General features: G+C 41.1%; 1 protein-coding gene and 1 long non-coding RNA gene across 5 annotated transcripts in view; both read left to right on the top strand.

Annotated features, from left to right (window-relative positions):
• Window positions 1-381: 381 nt before the first annotated feature.
• Window positions 382-17,619, top strand: part of CAPRIN1 (cell cycle associated protein 1) — a 40,685-nt gene continuing 23,447 nt past the window's right edge. The window contains exons 1-4 of one of the 4 annotated variants that reach the window (XM_025878349.2): window positions 382-572; window positions 1,158-1,373; window positions 16,022-16,084; window positions 16,196-16,282. In XM_025878349.2, the coding sequence (XP_025734134.1) occupies window positions 1,158-1,373; window positions 16,022-16,084; window positions 16,196-16,282 (366 nt within the window). In that variant the 5' untranslated portion in view covers window positions 382-572. Of the gene's footprint in view, window positions 573-1,157; window positions 1,374-1,665; window positions 1,856-8,699; window positions 8,753-16,021; window positions 16,085-16,195; window positions 16,283-17,619 lie in introns of those variants that run through there. The other 3 variants (XM_073904782.1, XM_073904783.1, XM_025878350.2) reach the window with 3 other exon arrangements.
• Window positions 6,111-8,279, top strand: LOC141374726 (uncharacterized). Its single transcript, XR_012381842.1, has 2 exons — window positions 6,111-6,775; window positions 7,002-8,279. It is a non-coding gene; the product is annotated as an uncharacterized lncRNA (long non-coding RNA).

Genomic DNA, 17,619 nt, shown 5'->3' with positions numbered 1-17,619 from the left:
AGAAGCTGGGATTGCACCACCCACCCCACGCACCCTTTACTTGCAGAAACCTTTGCCCCCCCCCCCGCAACCCCCCCGTTAGGGCTCTTTACAGGGCAGACGCCAGCTCCGATCCAGCTGCTTGACACCTATTGTCCCCGTTTGGATGTCAAGCGACTTCGCCTGAAGGACCCTAGCCTCGATTTCGCTCCAAACTCTAGGCGCCGCTCCTTACAGCATCCCCCCCGGGCCCGTCCCGACCTGCCCTGAGCGGCCGCCCCCAAGGACTGGAGCTAGAGCAGCGCGGTAAGAGGCCAGGTGGGCCTTTCCCCGCAGGCGTTCGCGCCGGGCAGCCCGAGCGGCCGCGAAGGCCCCCTCCCGCAGCTTCTCCCGCCCCCTCCGCCCCAGAGGGCCGGCTGGCTAAGTCCCTCCCGCTCTCGGCTCTCCGCCTCACTAGCAGCGGCTCTCGGTGCAGCGGGGATAGGGCGAAGCGGCCTGCGCCCACGGAGCGCACGACACTACCCGGAACGCACAGCCACCCTTGCCCCCTCAGCCGCCCATTCGGGATCTCCAGCGGCCTCCGCGCGCGCACGGTGAGCGCCACCCGGACCGAGGCGCTGACGGGGAAGAGGGCCGCTGCCCCGAGTGTCCTTTACCTCCGGATCGGCTGGACCTTCTCGAGGGGCTTGCTCCTCAAGTCTCTCCTCCCCCCCCACCCCAGCCTCCCTACCCCGGTCATTACCAGTGCCCTTCTCCTCCCTTCTCCGCCTCTTAACCCCGACCTCTCTCCTCCCTCCCTTCCTCGCCAGGCGACGAGTGCCGGCCCACCCCGGCGGGGACCGTTGCTCTGGCCGTTGGTGGCCGGCGCTGCGAGGCCCCGCCCCCGGCGCGAGCCTCGGTACCCCGGGGCGGGTAGGCCGAGCCGGCGGCCCGCGCGGGGGAGGGGCGGGGCGGGGGGCGGCGCGAGGCCGGGCCGGGCGCCCCGCTGGCGGGTCGCGCGCGCGTCCTCGGGCTCTTCCTGCCCTCGCGGCGCGCGCCGGCCCCATCCCCACCCCCACCCGCTCGCGCAGGCTCCCGCCCGCTGCGCGTTTTGTCCCGCGTCTCGCCCCGTCCGCCGCCTGACTCGCCGCTCTTGTCTTCCTTCCTCCCGCTTTTTCTTTCTTCTCAACGGTCTAAAGATGCCCTCGGCCACCAGCCACAGCGGAAGCGGCAGCAAGTCGTCCGGACCGCCACCCCCGTCGGGTTCCTCCGGGAGTGAGGCGGCGTCGGGGGCCGGGGCAGCTGCGCCTGCTTCCCAGCACCCCGCAACCGGCACCGGCGCTGTCCAGACCGAGGCCATGAAGCAAATCCTCGGGGTGATCGACAAGAAACTTCGGAACCTGGAGAAGAAAAAGGTGCCAGGAGTTGGCGGGGACGGGAGGGTTGGATGCTCCGACCCTGACTGCTGTGGCCTGCCCTCTTCGCGTCCCTGGCGCATCCCCTGCACTCACCCCACCCCCCACGCCCGGCCCGCTCAGTAAACGGAGCTTGAAGCCCACAAAACGGGCTCCTAGGGGAGGTGCTTGTCACCTGACCCGGACGCGCCGCTCATCTCCCCCCCCCCCCGCCCGGGCCACTTTATTACTCTCCTCCGGCGGTGGGCCAGGCTTTTTGGCCTTTGGGAGTGGGATGCGTGAGGGCGGGGGCCTGTCCTGTCGCCAGACTGACCTGAGTGATGCCCTTCTCTCCGTCACCGAGGCCCGATTTCTTGGACGGAGGGCCAGCGGGGAGAAATGAAAGGGGTCCCGGTGACGGGGCTCAGGGCTCAACCGACCGCCTCGTGGAGTTGGGGCGGCCTACGTCCTGTAGCCGTGAGATTGGTCTCCTCCGTTACCATGTACCTGAGGCCTATTCAGGGTCTCTTCTCCTCTGGGGAGGGAAGTGTGTTTAGGATCTTCACCTAGAATTGCTTCTCTATAAGGCCCGTTTTGAGTGGGTCTTCGATTTGCCACCCACCCCCAGCCCCCCTGTGATGGGCGCCCCCACGTTTCCTTCTTTGTTTCAATTGTCTAGGTGCCCCCCTGAGCCTCACGCTCAACTCGATCCCGAGAAGATTTTCTGCAGCGGCTCTTTGCCCCTCTGGGACTCTAAAGAGGGACGGGAGGGAGACTGCCACGATTGAGATTCGTTGGGGGGCGTGGGTCCGGGTTAGACCGAGGGGATCGCCAGGTCTCTGGGCACATGGAGAGAGCGTCTAACATGGCGGCGGCTGCGAGGAGAGGGAAGCGCTTTACAGGAGCTGCATTGTGAGCACAAAGCGAAAGCAGAGGGGGAGGGCAGAGACCAGGCAGCCGCCCCGGCTGGCCTTCCTCGCCCCCCCGCTCCTCCATAAAACAGTCGAGCCACACCCACAATTTTTTGGATTCAGTAGTTGGCCATTCTATGGCCACACCGTGAGGTTGATCTTCAAGTAGGCATTTTGTTTTATGCTTTCAGTGCAGGACAGTGTACCAACTCTTCTTAGAGCGACACGTGTGTGTGTGTGTGTGTGTGTGTATGTGTATGTGTGTATGTATGTAGGTATGTAGAGAAGGTCTCTGTAGAGTGAATAATTCAACCTTCAGTAAGACTGGAGGTGGAAAGGAAGAAGCAAATCAGTAGTACAAAAATGGGGTAATTACATCTGACTATTATGCAAACTTTTTGCCTTTTACCTTAATAATAACTTTGCTTGGATAACTTAGGCTTGTTTGCTTCTAGTAAAACATATTTATTGTAACATCTTGAATTTTGACGAAGTCATTTAGGAATGTTTATTTAGCCACCCACCTAACAGTGTTACTTTAGATGTTGAGACTAGCTAAAATTTGGGCCATAACAAATAACTTGAAGAAAATGGTGTAGGCCATAATTATTTTAATTGCTTGTTCTATGATTTATTTTATATTTTGGGGGGAGTTTTAAAACAAACATTTTTAGATTTGATACTAATCTATCTCATTTTTCCTATTGGGAATTTTACTTGAATTTCTTAGGTTTTGTTTGAAATCGAGAGATGCACTACTTGTGGATGTCTGTCTTTTGGTGATACTTTATTTTGATAAACAAGTGTGGTTTATTGTAAATGATAGAAATACTAGATTTATTAGTAGCAGTAAAACAAAAAGTATTTTACTTGTAAGGTAGTTACATTGAAATATGTAATGGAATAAGCATACCCAAGGCCAGTATCTTCTGAGTCTGCCATCTGATTTAGTTTTTGCTACTCTATTTGAACTTGAGACTTAGGTATCTTTTTAAAACTTCTTACTACAATAAGCAATCCTGTCAATCTGGTTGATGCCTGAGTGGTTTAATTTTCAAAATTCTTAGGAAATGCCTGTTTTCTTTTAGGGTAGGAATCAAAAGATAAATAGTAATGATGTAATATTGGAAATATAGACAATTAAATGTAGATATTTATATTTTAATGACTCAAAAATAATTTTTCAAAGTTTTTAGTGTAAAATCAGGCACTGGATTAGCAGCCAATTTAGTTGTGAGGTGACTGAGTCTAGTGCTCCAAATGTGTTAAGGACTTTAGTTTATAAGCTCTTTGAGGACCTGACAGTGACAGGTCACTCTTGTATGGATTTATATTATATACATTGCCTAACACCCGCCCCTCAGGCACCCTGATAGAGGAGAAAGTAATGTAACTATTACAGAGATTATAGACTAGGCTAGTAAGTACTGAAAAGTTTCTTGTATGGGTGGAGAAAACACTACACAAAGTAACAAAGTGTTTCATATCTTTTTTCCCCCTGTCTTAGTGTTTGGATGCTAGTGGAAAGGTCAGATTACTAAAGTTTTTTTTTTTTTTAAGATTTTATTTATTTTTTAGAATGAGAGATAGCGTGAGAGGGAAGAGGGTCAGAGGGAGAAGCTGACTCCCTGCTGAGCAGGGAGTCCGATGTGGGACTCGATCCCGGGACTCCAGGAGCATGACCTGAGCCGAAGGCAGTCGCTTAACCTACTGAGCCACCCAGGTGCCCTAAAGTTGTTTTTTTTTTTTTTTTATAACTTACAGAATGAGCTACCTACTTGTTAAATAGTTAAGTTGGCAGTACTGGTGTTGTGACTTAATTACTATTGAAATTAAGTTTTACTTTGTGAGAAACTCAAGGCATTTGGGTTTTTCTCTAAACACATCTGGTTTTCAGTTTAAATTGTATTTTTTCTATAGATGATTTACTGTATGAATGGACTTTTTTTTTTTTTTTAATATTTTATTTATTTATTTGAGAGGGAGAGAATGAGAGACAGAGAGCACAAGAGGGAAGAGGGTCAGAGGGAGAAGCAGACTCCCTGCTGAGCAGGGAGCCCGATGTGGGACTCGATCCCGGGACTCCAGGATCATGACCTGAGCCGAAGGCAGTCGCTTAACCAACTGAGCCACCCAGGCGCCCCTGTATGAATGGACTTAACTGTGATTTTTGTAGTGAGCATTTCTAATACACCTAAAATAGGATTTACTTTACAAATCAGTTTTGAACCTTTGTAGAAATCCTTATGCAGTAAAGTAAGATGATATTTATAACTGGATTTCTTTTTACTTCAGTCCACGCATAGCAACTTGTATTTGAGCTGTATTTCAGACTTGACCTATTCATAAGAGTCTTCTGGACAAAATCTCTTTTTTAATGGATTCTAAAATCAAGTATCCTGACCAAAATTACTACCAGATAATGTAGTATTACTTAACTTTAAGACTTGGAGAATTGCAATAATTGCACTTCATTTAAAATACAAAGTTATTTGTTAATTTCCTTTTTTTTTTTTTTTAAGATCTTAATTTATTTGACAGAGAGACACAGTGAGAGAGGGAACACAGGCAGGGGGAGTGGGAGAGGGAGAAGCAGGCTTCCCGCCGAGCAGGGAGCCCGGGGGGCTTGATCCCAGGACCCTGGGATCATGACCTGAGCTGAAGGCAGACGCTTAACAACTGAGCCACCCAGGCGCCCCTGTTTGTTAATTTTCTAGTAAGTTGAGCCTTGAGAGGAAAGCTAAGCATCTGTTCAGTGAGAATGCATACTTAACATTAATGAAATATGATCCTATTATGTAATGCAACTAAATGGCCTGGTAGTTTTTGAAATTTGGGCTTATAAAGACTGTGTGTGTTTAGCAAAGAGAAGAAATGCAGATATAATCAAAAGAGTGAAGTGCAAAACTCCATTTATAGGTCTTTTAGCTTTTGTAAGTAATAATCAATTGAGTGATTGCCTAGTTTTCTTCATCAAGTTTGTTGGCATAGAACTGGGCTCTAGGCTGTGCCTAGAGTACTTTGAAACCAAGCCTTAATTTTAACTGAATAGAGAGCTCATTTATATGGTAAGATGTAATCAGTTTAATGTAGAATAAAGGATGTTTTAATAGATGACATTTAAAATTTTTATGCTTTTTGGAAATATAAAAGGTTTAGACATTACTGATTTTGGTAGGTGAAAGATTAACCAGGTGTTCTCTTGCAAGACAGCCTGACAGCTTTGTAACCAATATGTGAACAGAAGTGATAGCCAAGTGTACTTACTGTTTTTCATACTACTCCCAAAGTGTTTGCTCTTTATATCTTTTCAGTTAATATACTGAAAAAGGATGCTATCGTTAGAGAAGATAACATTTCTTTTCAGAGCACTGCAGTGTGCCTCTACTTAGAATATACAATGCAGCTGTTGTACAGAATTTCTTTGTTAAGTATTTTGAAATAAAAGCATTCTTAACTGTTTTGTAAGTAAAATCTTTCTTGGGGCTAACATCTGAAGTTTTTCTTGACAGTTAAAAATTGCTTCTCCCATTGGTTGCATGAACTATTTCTCTGCAATGCAGAGGGCAAGATTACTTTGTTTTGCATTCACCTTGTCACAGGAAAAAAAAAAAAGCATTTATAATGCTTCATTTGTTTCTCTCTTCCTGCCTGGGTATGTTGTGTGTGTGTGTGTGTGTGTGTGTGTGAGAGAGAGAGAGAGAGAGAGAGAAGTATTTAAAATTTGAATTTAAAAAGGAAAAGATGTGAATTTCCTCATGTGATAATACAGGTATCTTTCTTGCTTGAAAGTAGAATCCCAAGTATTGTGAAGAGGATGAATTGGTTTAGCCTGAGTACATTATTTTACTCTAGATAATACCTGTGTGGCAAATATATCTGTCCGAATACATTTTGTGTGACTTAGAGATTAAACATACAATTTCTCATGGTTTTATGTAAGTAATGTTTAGTTTACATTTAGGAAGATTAGTACTGTTTCATCTTTTAAAAAAATTAAATACTTTCAAATGTTGAAATTGTAACAACATGGTGTTAATTTTATTACTATATTGTTAATAGAATCTAAGATATTTTAATACCTTAAAGTCATCTTAAGATTTGGTCGAATTCATTAATCAGTCTTATAGGGCCTGGTAGAATGCTCATTTCTCAATCTATATTACAGAAGAGTAAATTGAGATGCTCAGGTAAAATGACCCGGTTTGGAATGAGTGAATTCCAAGGTCTCATGTATCATGGGGGTAATTAGAATTTGTAATGCTCTGCAACATAAGTAAATTTTCATGTTTAAGTTGATCCTTTAGAACCAAGTGAGGCTTTTTACTTTAAATCTTTTAGAGTTCCTCTGTTTTAAAAAGCTGAAAGCAAAAGGACAAAGCTTTTTATTTCTTCATTGTTAAACCTTTATTAATATCTTGTTAAATTTGTGTTTGTGCTGGTCAGGTAATGGGGTCTTGAGAATAACAGTATAGGTCCCATTGTATCAGGTATCATTGGGACATCTGTATTGTTGTAACAAAATGAACTTTTTTTTTTTTTTTTTAAAGATTTTATTTATTTATTTATTTGAGACAGAGAGAATGAGAGAGAGAGAGAGAGTACATGAGAGGGGGGAGGGTCAGAGGGAGAAGCAGGCTCCCTTACTGAGCAGGGAGCCCGATGTGGGACTCGATCCCGGGACTCCAGGATCATGACCTGAGCCGAAGGCAGTCGCTTAACCGACTGAGCCACCCAGGCGCCCACAAAATGAACTTTTAAAGTTTTAATTCTGAAGTGTCTCTTTATGCGTAGGTAAGCCCCGAACCCACATTTACCCCTCTTGACTCAGGTTTGGTATGTTGTACACCAGATAATTTGGGAAAAGCATTACGAGTAGGAGGAAGTAGGAGGTGTGTCAACCTTTCCATCTTAATTCTTGTATTCCGAGCTTCTAGGTATTTTTTAGTAATTGGTCCCTTTTTCTGGAGGCAATGAATTGTATGTAAGCAGTAGAGAAGGATGAGAGGAGTAGCAGAAAAGACATTCAGCCAAAGTTGGAATTGTAAATTGCTTGACTTTTGTTCATTTCTTTATTTCTCCCACTAGCTACACTGGTGCTTTTGTTGGATAGAGTATGAGTGTAAAAACATACATGAAAAAGACTATAGGGCAGAGTTAAAATTCATATTTCCTGAGCAAAAGGGAAGGTGTGCTTCTTGGCTATGCTCAGCTAAAGTAGTCTGTTTCCTTTAATGTCCTGTACTGTCTATTATCTCTATACTTGACATTTTGATATTGTTTTATGTTCTTACCTTTTGTGTTTTTCTAAATAGGTAGTTAAGCTCCTCTGGGGCAGAGATTATGAGTGATATAACACTGCCTTACGCATGGTAAATGCTAAATAAATATCTTTTAGTTCGACTAAATCATATAGAAATATTTGTAGCTTCATCAACAAAACCCTGTTAAGATGGATTAATCCATGAGGGAGAAAAATGCTTTTTGTACAGAGCTGTTTACTGCAGTGTTTTTACTGAAATGCAATTTTTCCTGAAGAATTTTCTTTTGATTTATTTTTTAAGTGAGTAGCATTGATGAGTAGGCAACTAGAGCACATTTTAAAATCTTGGTACTATAAGCATGATTTGTAAATAGTCTTAGGAAGTGGGGCATAGATGATTCTTGGTATTTGAACCATTGTAAATTACTAGAAATTTCACTGCATTCCCCTTAATATTGTTATCCAGACATAGAAGTAATGGAAATATACTTTAATCATTGAATTTTGGTCTCCACTAATTACAGTTCCTTTCTTTTTATGTTGAACTCTCAACAGTATATAAAATCATTCAGTTTGTACCAACTCATCCTAATGAGTAGTTGGTTAAATCAACTAATAATTCAAAAGATAACCATTAAGATTATCAGTAGTCATTTGTTTTTCAAATGCACAAGCTTTAGACTTCTTAAGAGTATAATGCAAAGTAGGTGGTGCTGGAAATCTTCAATATTACACTTTTTTTTTTTCCTACTAGAGTCAGCTGCTTCCATTCATTCAGACTTAGCCTCATAATTACAGCCACGGACAAGGAATAAGGATTTTTACAGGATTACCTTTTACTTTTTTTCCCTTTTCAGTGGGACAAAAGTCTTATCAAATTAAACTCCTGGTTACTTATTTGCTTGAAAAACTTGTCTTACAATGGGATTGTAGATAACATCTAATTTAGTATTCTCTTACTCTTAGTGTTTAAGAAATCCTGCATTCTTGACAAGTATTCACTCAGTTTCTGCAATTATCAGGCTTACAGGGCCTGGTAGAATGCTCATTTCTCATTTTTGGACAACTCTTTAAGATCTTGATGTTAGAGTCACCTCTCAACTCACCCTTCCTCTGCTCCCCACAATATTTAATACTGACTTTGTTTTCTGGAACAGCTCAGACTTCTGCTACATGAGAAGGCTTCCAGCATTTGAAGAGGTGTTATGGATCATCTATGGATTGTAGTATGTGTTCTCTCTACCCTCCTTTTTACAGTTGGAAACTTTTGTTTCTTAGTATCTTTCCTGTCTCCTGTGAATTTTACTGGTAACTAATTGTCAATTGAATGCCAGGAGGCAGTCAGCTGCCTACCATTAATGTGGGCAAAGTCAGAATTGATATTTCTAGGTGAAGAACAGGGAATGTAGGGACTGGAGACTTGAAGTAGTATGTAGAAAGGCCACTGAAGATTACAGAAAATTGAGAAGAAAAATCCTTATCTTTCGGTTTTGCATTTTTCTATGGGTTTTCAATACTGTAGAAGTGATTTATTTGGCCTGGAGACACAAAATAACTTATAGATAGATTCTCTTATTCTTTTGTTATTTTAGGCTTCATTTTTAACTTTTCTGTTTCAGTTTGGAGATCTCTTTGAGAAGAGAGGTTACATAGTTTCCTGGATAGCCAAGCTAATTTCTTCAGATGCTTGTCCCCTCATAATCTTTCTTGTTGTGACTATAATTGTCTAGTTAAAGAATTTTTGTTTTTTTGGAGTCTCTCTTTTCTATTTTTTAAAATTATGTACTTTTAAAATGTTTTCTTTATTCATTTATGGAATTTGTCAGATATTAAGAGGGAAGAAGGAAAGCTCGGGAGGATAGCTATTTTGGATATTTATCTTCTGGCACCCTCATAGCACTGTCCTGAATTTTTAGTAAAGTACTGAATTTCAGTAAAGTAACTTTTGTGGTCATGAAAAAATTCTTGAAAAGAATGGAAGATCTAGCTGTATTGCGATGCAGTAACATAATAATACTCTGGAGAGGGGCGCCTGGGTGGCTCAGTCGTTAAGCATCTGCCTTCGGCTCAGGTCATGATCCTGGGGTCCTGGGATCGAGCTCCGCATCGGGCTCCCTTCTCGGCGGGAAGCCTGCTTCTCCCTCTTCCACTCTCCCTGCTTTGTGTTCCTGCTCTCACTATCTCTGTCAAATAAATAAATAAAATCTTTATAAAAAAATAGTACTCTGGAGGAAGGAAGGGAGGAAAACAGCAGCAGGGCAAAAATGAAATGTAGCAATGGCTAGAATCCAGAGTGACATAAAGAAGGAACATATTGAGGCACAAATGATTTTTCTGAGATTGATGACCTCAGGCAAGTTATTAACTGTCCTGTCTTTCAGGTTCTAGTTAGGTGAAATATGATTCATAATAGCCCTTGCTGATAGGGTTAGTTACCTGATAGCTTAAATTTGAATGTCTGTCACATAGTAAATACTGTCAACTATTAAAAGCAACAAACAGGAGATAGGGTGGGACTGGGGAGCACTTCTTGGGATAATTATTTCTTAGGAGTGAGTTGTCTTTTTTTTTTAAGATTTTAGAGTACACGCGCATAAGCAGAGGGAAGGGCAGACTAAGCAGAGGGAAGGGCAGACGGAGAGGGAGAAGCAGACTCCCCGAGGAGGGAGCCTGATGCGGGGCTTGATCCTAGGACCCTGGGATCATGACCTGAGCTGAAGGCAGTCACCCAGCTGAACCACCCAGGTGCCCCCACATACTGTCTTTTGACATTAATTGGGGATAGTCACATCTCTATCCCTTTAGAGACTGGATAATCTGGAAAATGGCCTGATTTTTGTCATCCTCATATGTGGTGCTATAAATGAATGTTTAATACTCTCAGGATGCTCAGTATTTGAAAAGGAACCCTAAATTGAATTTCAAGATAGAAAGAATTTAAGAGGACAGGTTTTTGTTACCAGTATTGTGATAGGCTTTCTGATGAGGATATCTTTTTATGCTAGGAAAACAGCTCCATTTTCCAGAAAAAATACTTAATATTCGTTTTATGTGGATGCTGTGAGTAATTGACCAGGTGGTTCGTACTAGGTGTTAGGTAGTCATGTTCTAGCTTAGGGAAGAAAAAGGCTGTGTTTGTCTGGAGCCTTTGCTCTTGTGTGTGCCCCTTTGCATTCATCGGAGTTAATGTTGGATCAGTCATTGTGAAAAGCTAAATTATTTACATGTTGATTTAGTTCATACTGCAAATTTAACCCCAAATGAAGAGTGTTGTGACAGTAGGAATGAAGCCAGTTATGATAGTGTTATTTGTCTTTGAGTTACCTACTCTTGGGACTAGTGCAGATACCATGCTTTTTTTTTTTTTTTAAATGTCTGAAAGCTACTTAGGAGTGAGCTGGGATTGCAATCCACCCTCATTTTGAAAGGCAGAAGATTAGACCAATTGATTGTTCTTAAGAGGCTTTCTGTTGCTAGTATGAAATTTGGCACTCACCAGTGAGTTTAATTATAAAGTGCTCTGAACTTCTGGACAGTGCACAATTTAATAAAAGAACTGTGAATGGAAGATGGTAACCCTTCAGTGTTCAGATCATAAATGGATCTTATGTAAATGACTAGGTTAAATAGATTTATAAGCTGGTTTAGAAAACCGCCATTCAACAAGTTTTCTGAGTTTGTTTAAAGCTAAACCTTTAAGTAACCAAATTGAGGCTGCCATATAATGATTTTTATGGTCACAATTTGTATCAGTGTTTGAGTCAAAATAATTTCTTATTTCTGTATTCTACTGGATTATTATAAGGGAATTACAGTGTATTTGATCTAGGTAATAAATGTTTCTCAAACTTAAGCACACATTAGAATCGTCCAGAGGGTTTGATAAAACACAGATTGCTGGGTCCCACCCCCAGAGGCGCCTGGGGTGGTGCCTGAGAATTTGCATTTTTTCTTTCTTTCTTTTTTTTTAAGATTTAATTTTTGTAAGTGATCTCTATACCCGGCGGGGGTTCGAACTCACAACCCCGAGATCAAGTGTTGCATGCTCCATTGACTGAGCCAGGCCATCCAGGCACCTTGAGAATTTACATTTCTTCTTCTTCTTCTTTTTTTTTTTTTAAGATTTTATTTATTTATTTGACAGAGAGAGACACAACAAGAGAGGGAACACAAGCAGGGGGAGTGGGAGAGGGAGAAGCAGGCTTTCCGCCGAGCAGGGAGCTCGATGCAGGGCTCGATCCCAGGACCCTGGGATCATGACCTGAGCCGAAGGCAGCCGCTTAATGACTGAGCCACCCAGGCGCCCCCATTTATTAGGAACTTTGACCAGACTCAGCATCTTGCCTTTTTGAAGATTGGGCCAGGACAAGGGAATAGGATATTTACAACGGTAGTATAGCAAGTGTTAATGGCTATAGGGGAACAAATGTAAAGCTATAATGAAACTTTTATTATGGTTAGAAAAATGTTTTACAAAAGATTTGTAGTTTCCATTCCTGTAGTTAATGACATTTTTTGATTGTATCACTAAAACTGCATTCAGCTCACCAGGTATAAGGAAGTGTGGTCAGCTTTTGAAAATCCCCGGTTAAAGTTCCTTGAGATTTTTCAGTTACATCATGACTTTTTAACATGTTTCTTCTGTCACAGTAAACTGTCATTTCTTGTGGTGTCAGTGGCAGTCCTCCCTTTGAAAATTATGGCTCTTAAATTATGGATTGAAAAATTTGAAATCTGTTAAATAGCGCTATAAAAATCAAAAGAAACAGATGTACAAGTTTTTTTTTTCCTCAAGATTTTATTTATTTATTTGACAGAGACACAGCGAGAGAGGGAACACAGCAGTGGGAGTGGGAGAGGGAGAAGCAGGCTTCCCGCCGAGCGGGGAGCCCAATGTGGGATTCGATCCCAGGACCCTGGGATCATGGCCTGAGCCGAAGGCAGACGCTTAACGACTGAGCCACCCAGGCGCCCCTAGATGTACAAGTTTTAATGGAAATAGATCTTTGTTTTGGCTGCAAAGTTTGCATAGTTTTTGGTGACAGTATTCAATGAAGGTGTGTACTGTGAAGCTGAGTTTCATATAGCAGCTGCTTTCCCTTTGTTTTGATTTCCCTTTTAACGTTTTTCCAGTTACTCCTGTGTGATAGATTACTCCGAAACTTACTCCATTTTATCATGCACACAGATTCTGCCTGTCAGGGATTCAGACAGGGCACACAGTGGGGTTTGTGTCTCTGCTCTGTGATTCCTGGGGCCTCAGCTGGGAAGACTAAGGCTTGTTCACTCACATGTCTGATGCCTGGGTTAGAATGACTATAACACTAAGATTGCTGATCAGAATTCTTTTTTTTTTTTTTAAGATTTTATTTATTTATTTGAGAGAGAGAGAGAATGAGAGATAGAAAGCACGAGAGGGAAGAGGGTCAGAGGGAGAAGCAGACTCCCTGCTGAGCAGGGAGCCCGATGCGGGACTCTGTCCCGGGACTCCAGGATCATGACCTGAGCTGAAGGCAGTCGCTTAACCAACTGAGCCACCCAGACGCCCCGCTGATCAGAATTCTTATATAAGACCTCTTCATGGCTTGGCTTCCTCATAGCATGGCAACCTCAGGGTTGTTGGACTTCTTGTTGGATAGCTTGGGGCTCCAAACACGAGTGTTTTTAGTGACTAGCAAACAGGACAGAGATACATTGTTTTTATAACAGCCTTGGAAGTTTACAGGATCGCTTCCACTGTACTCTGTTGGTAGAAGCCCTCTTAATACAATGGCAGAGGAATTGGAATAGTTCTACATGGAGCAGTGCCAAGGTCACATAGTAGAAGAATATGTAGAACTGCAGATGTAGCTGTCTTTGGAAAATGTAATCTGCCATAGAGTTTTGGGTTGGATGAATACTAAATTTGTTAATTGTGTAGAAAATTGGAGTTTTTCTGCTTTAGGATAGCTTGTCCTGGTATAGGATAGTATAGATTCATAGTCAAGGATTATTATAGGTTAAAGTCCTGGCAGTGTCCTGAAATCTGTCATTCTTACTATCTTCTATAGTAAGAAACTTTAATTTTCTATTCAAACTGTATGTGTTCATTGCAGAATGAGTACACAAAACAAAGCAAAAGGAAAAAATTTCCACCTCTAATTCTACTCAGGTACCATTCTTAACATTAAAAAAACTTTTCATATATATATTTTTATATATGTACATTTTTTAGGAATTTGACTTGATATCAATTTTAATTGGCATATATGTTTTAAGTTCTTAAGACATTAAATGATAAAGCTAAGCTAGGTAGGTAAAACTCTCATAGGGTAAAACCCTATGAGGGATATATAATATACTCAACTCTGTTACTTTAGATTTAGCAACAGCTTCTTTGAAAAAGATATAAAAAGGGAACATAATAAATGCCAGGTATAAACTAATTATTTTTTCTTCTGCCTAATAGTGAATTCAGAATTTTTATTGTACTAGCGCTACATTTTAGGTCCTCTTTCCATTCTCATATCTTTTGTTATCTGTATATTTCTAAATAGAGGAATCCTGACTATAATAAAGTATTATTATACTCTCAGTCATCATCATTAAAAGCAAATCTTGTTTGGTTTTTTATTTCTTAAAAGTTAGCCTATCCTTTTAAAAAAGAGAATGAACTGCCTTTATTCATCCTCAAAGAATGTTCAAAGGCAGTTGAGCATATCTTTTGTACCTGGAATTAGGCCTGCCTTCATTTTTCAACCATAGACAAATTTTATACCTTTCCAGAAGCTGGAGGTTGTTGTGTGAAATAATCCACCTAAGAATACAATTGGATACTTTCATCAGCCTTTAATGTTTTAATGTTTATCTTGGTTTTATTTACTTCCAAGATAACTAAGGAATTGTTAGGCTTTTTTTTTTTTAAAGATTTTATTTGAGAGAGAGAGAGAGAGAGAGAGAATGAATGGGGGAGGGGCAGTGCCGGGGAGAGGGAGAAGCAGGTTTCCCGCTCATCTGGGAGCCCGACATGGGGTGTGATACCAGGACCTCGGGATCATGAACTGAGTCAATGGCAGACGCTTAACCAACTGAGCCATCCAGGTGTCCTGTTAGGCTTTTTAATTTAGGGTGGAACGGTTATGCAAGTTGACTGATGTTTCTGGTACAAAGAAAATGGATCGTTTGACCTATAACTAGTATTGTTTTTAAAACTTGTTTCTTTGACCCTGAATGCATTTTATTAGATTTTGTATTTTGTTTTGTGGTTAATTTTATTTTTGCTGAGGGTAAGGAACAATAAATATTCATAATTTATTGTGATTATATTAATTAAAAATATTTTTCCCCCTTGGGGTGCCTGGGTGGCTTAGTTAAGTGTCCAGCTCTTGATTTCAGCTCAAGTAATGATCCTCAGGGTTGTGAGATTGAGCCCCATGTCAGGCTTCACGCTGGGCATGGAGTCTGCTTAAGATTCTCCCTCTCTCTCCCTCTGCCCCTCCCCCCTCTCAAAAAAAATTTCTCCCCCTTAATTTAGGTTTCTATTTACTCCCTCTCCTCTGACCTTTAAAACAACTCAATTCTTGACTTTTGCATTACCTGGATATCTTTTCTTTGGGGTCTTATCAAATAGTAGTAGCCTGGGAAACTGCCAAAGTTTTTATTTTAGTGAAAATAAAGATGACTTAAACCAGAGGTTAATTTTCTTTTCCCACTCTCATACATTTAATTCCATTTGTGAGAAAATGAAGCAAAGCTGTTGACTAGCACACTATCCATAGGTGATGTGATAGCTGAAGTATTATGTTGTTCAAAAGAAATGCGTGAAGCTCATCAAAGATAATATGCACTTGGGTCTATTCAGGAAAAATACATTTTTTTTTTTTTAAAGATTTTATTTATTTGACAGAGATAGAGAGCACAAGTAGGCAGAGTGGCAGGGAGAGGGAGAAGCAGGCTCTCCGCCGAGCAGGGAGCCAGACATGGGGCTCGATCCCAGGACCCCAGGATCATGACCTGAGCCGAAGGCAGCCACTTAACCGACTGAGCCACCCAGGCGCCCCAAAAATACACTCTTTTTATATCACTTAGTCACATGAATTCTTTGGCAAGGGCAAGAGAGGGATAAGAATTCGACACTAAAATGTCTGATATGCTCCTGTATAAGCAGGATTGTAACCAAATTGTGGCCCTCACTCATGTGGATAGGAACCATTTGTGCAGGCCATCTGATGCAGATCTTTTTTGAGAAACCTAAAGAATAAGCAATGCTGTGTCGTGTCATTGGCTTGTAGTACAAAATTTGGTATTCAGCAGGGGTGGGAGTATCTACATTCATTTTTTAGCTCACTGTTTATTAACTAACTTCATGCACTAACTTAAACTGAAATTAAAACGTATCTTTAGGGCAAGATTTGAGACAAACTTAGAGGATTATATGTGTGTGTATTTCAGCATGGTTAGGCTGGTATATACTTTAATGTGGGGCATAATTCTTTTTCTTTTTTCTTTTAACATAGGGCAAGCTTGATGATTACCAGGAACGAATGAACAAAGGGGAAAGGCTTAATCAAGATCAGCTGGTAAAGATGCTACATTCTATCAAAGACTATATGTTTGCTGTTTTTAATAAGAAAATTAATTTGTGGTTCTTTGTGTTTTAGTAAAGTTGGGTTTTGTCTTTGTTATTTTAGGATGCCGTATCTAAGTACCAGGAAGTCACAAATAATTTGGAGTTTGCAAAAGAATTACAGAGGAGTTTCATGGCATTAAGTCAAGATGTAAGTAAAAGATTATATGTATGTTTATGAAATAATAAAAATAAGGAAGGCAGAAAATTTTGTTGTTTCTTTGGGTTTTAGTCCTTGTGTTACTGTTGATAAGCTCTCTGCAAGTTGAGGATTGCTTTCAGTTACACCTAAAACGCTTTTCAGTTCTGTAAAGTTTAATGTAATACCTGAAAGATACTTGAGAACTGAGATTTCAGATATGACAAATTTTTTTTTCCAGATATGACAAACTTACTATAGTAGTTACCCTAAAGATCTCATTGTTAAAAAAAAATTAGCCTATATATATAATACACACACACATAATTTCCATATATTTCTTGTATATGAACATTTATTTTCCATACATTCCTTTATGCCTAATGACCATCTTACAGTTCTTTTAACGAACAGAAAATAGAGTCTTGTTTTTATATTTGGTAATCACTCTCTCCATTAGGGATCTTAAGGAATGTGGCAGACTGGATACATAGCTCTTGTATCAACTCATGATCTAACAAAGTGGTGTGTTTTTCCCGTACATCTTTTGATGTGATAGAAGTCTTTGGGAACAGGATAAGAATACAAGCAAAGTCAAATAATTTGTTGAAAATTGAGGGAGACCAGAAAATTCATATTCTTCTGAATTAGTGTTACCTTATTTGGAGAAAGGTTAACAGCATTAGATACAAAGTTGCCTCAGATTTGGTAAAGTGAATAAACAAAACAATTATGTGATGAGAGACATTGCAGTGCAGAGATAAAAAGTTCTGATTCGGGAACCAGACTGGTTTGAATCCTGATTCTGCCACTTTTATTTAATAGTTGTAGGACTTTGAGTTACCGAACTTGTCTGTCCCTATATCATTCAGGGTATTCCAGAGAAACAGAACCAGTAGTACCCAAAGAGAGACAGGGAGAGGAGAGAGGCTGTCACAGTGCTTCGGTTTTCTGATCTGTAAAGTGGCGATAATAATGGTCCCTACCTCATCCCAGGGTTGTGCTTGGAACAGTATTTGACTCAGGGCTCATATAGATCATGCACTTAATATAGTACTTACGAAATTTGATTAAAGTTGGAAAATATTGATGATATCCCTCAAAATGGAATAAAGGAAACTTAATTTACACCCAAGTAGGGAATTGTTCCGCTTCACCTAGGTCAGAATCCTGGTAATTTCTTTTTCTGATTTCTTTAAAAAAATACGGATCAGAGAAGTAGGACTGCCATACAGGTTTTTTTTTTTTTAAGATTTTATTTATTTGACAGAGGGACAGAGAGAGGGAACACAGCAGGGGGAGGGGGAGAGGGAGAAGCAGACTTCCCGTGGAGCAGGGAGCCCGATGAG

Source organism: Callorhinus ursinus, unplaced genomic scaffold (genome assembly GCF_003265705.2).
Source record: "Callorhinus ursinus isolate GAN/ISIS: 27379988/994484 unplaced genomic scaffold, GSC_fseal_2.0 scaffold21, whole genome shotgun sequence".
NCBI lineage: Eukaryota > Metazoa > Chordata > Mammalia > Carnivora > Otariidae > Callorhinus > Callorhinus ursinus.
The sequence above is the reverse complement of the archived record's forward strand: the minus strand, read 5'-3'. Positions and strand labels throughout refer to the sequence as shown.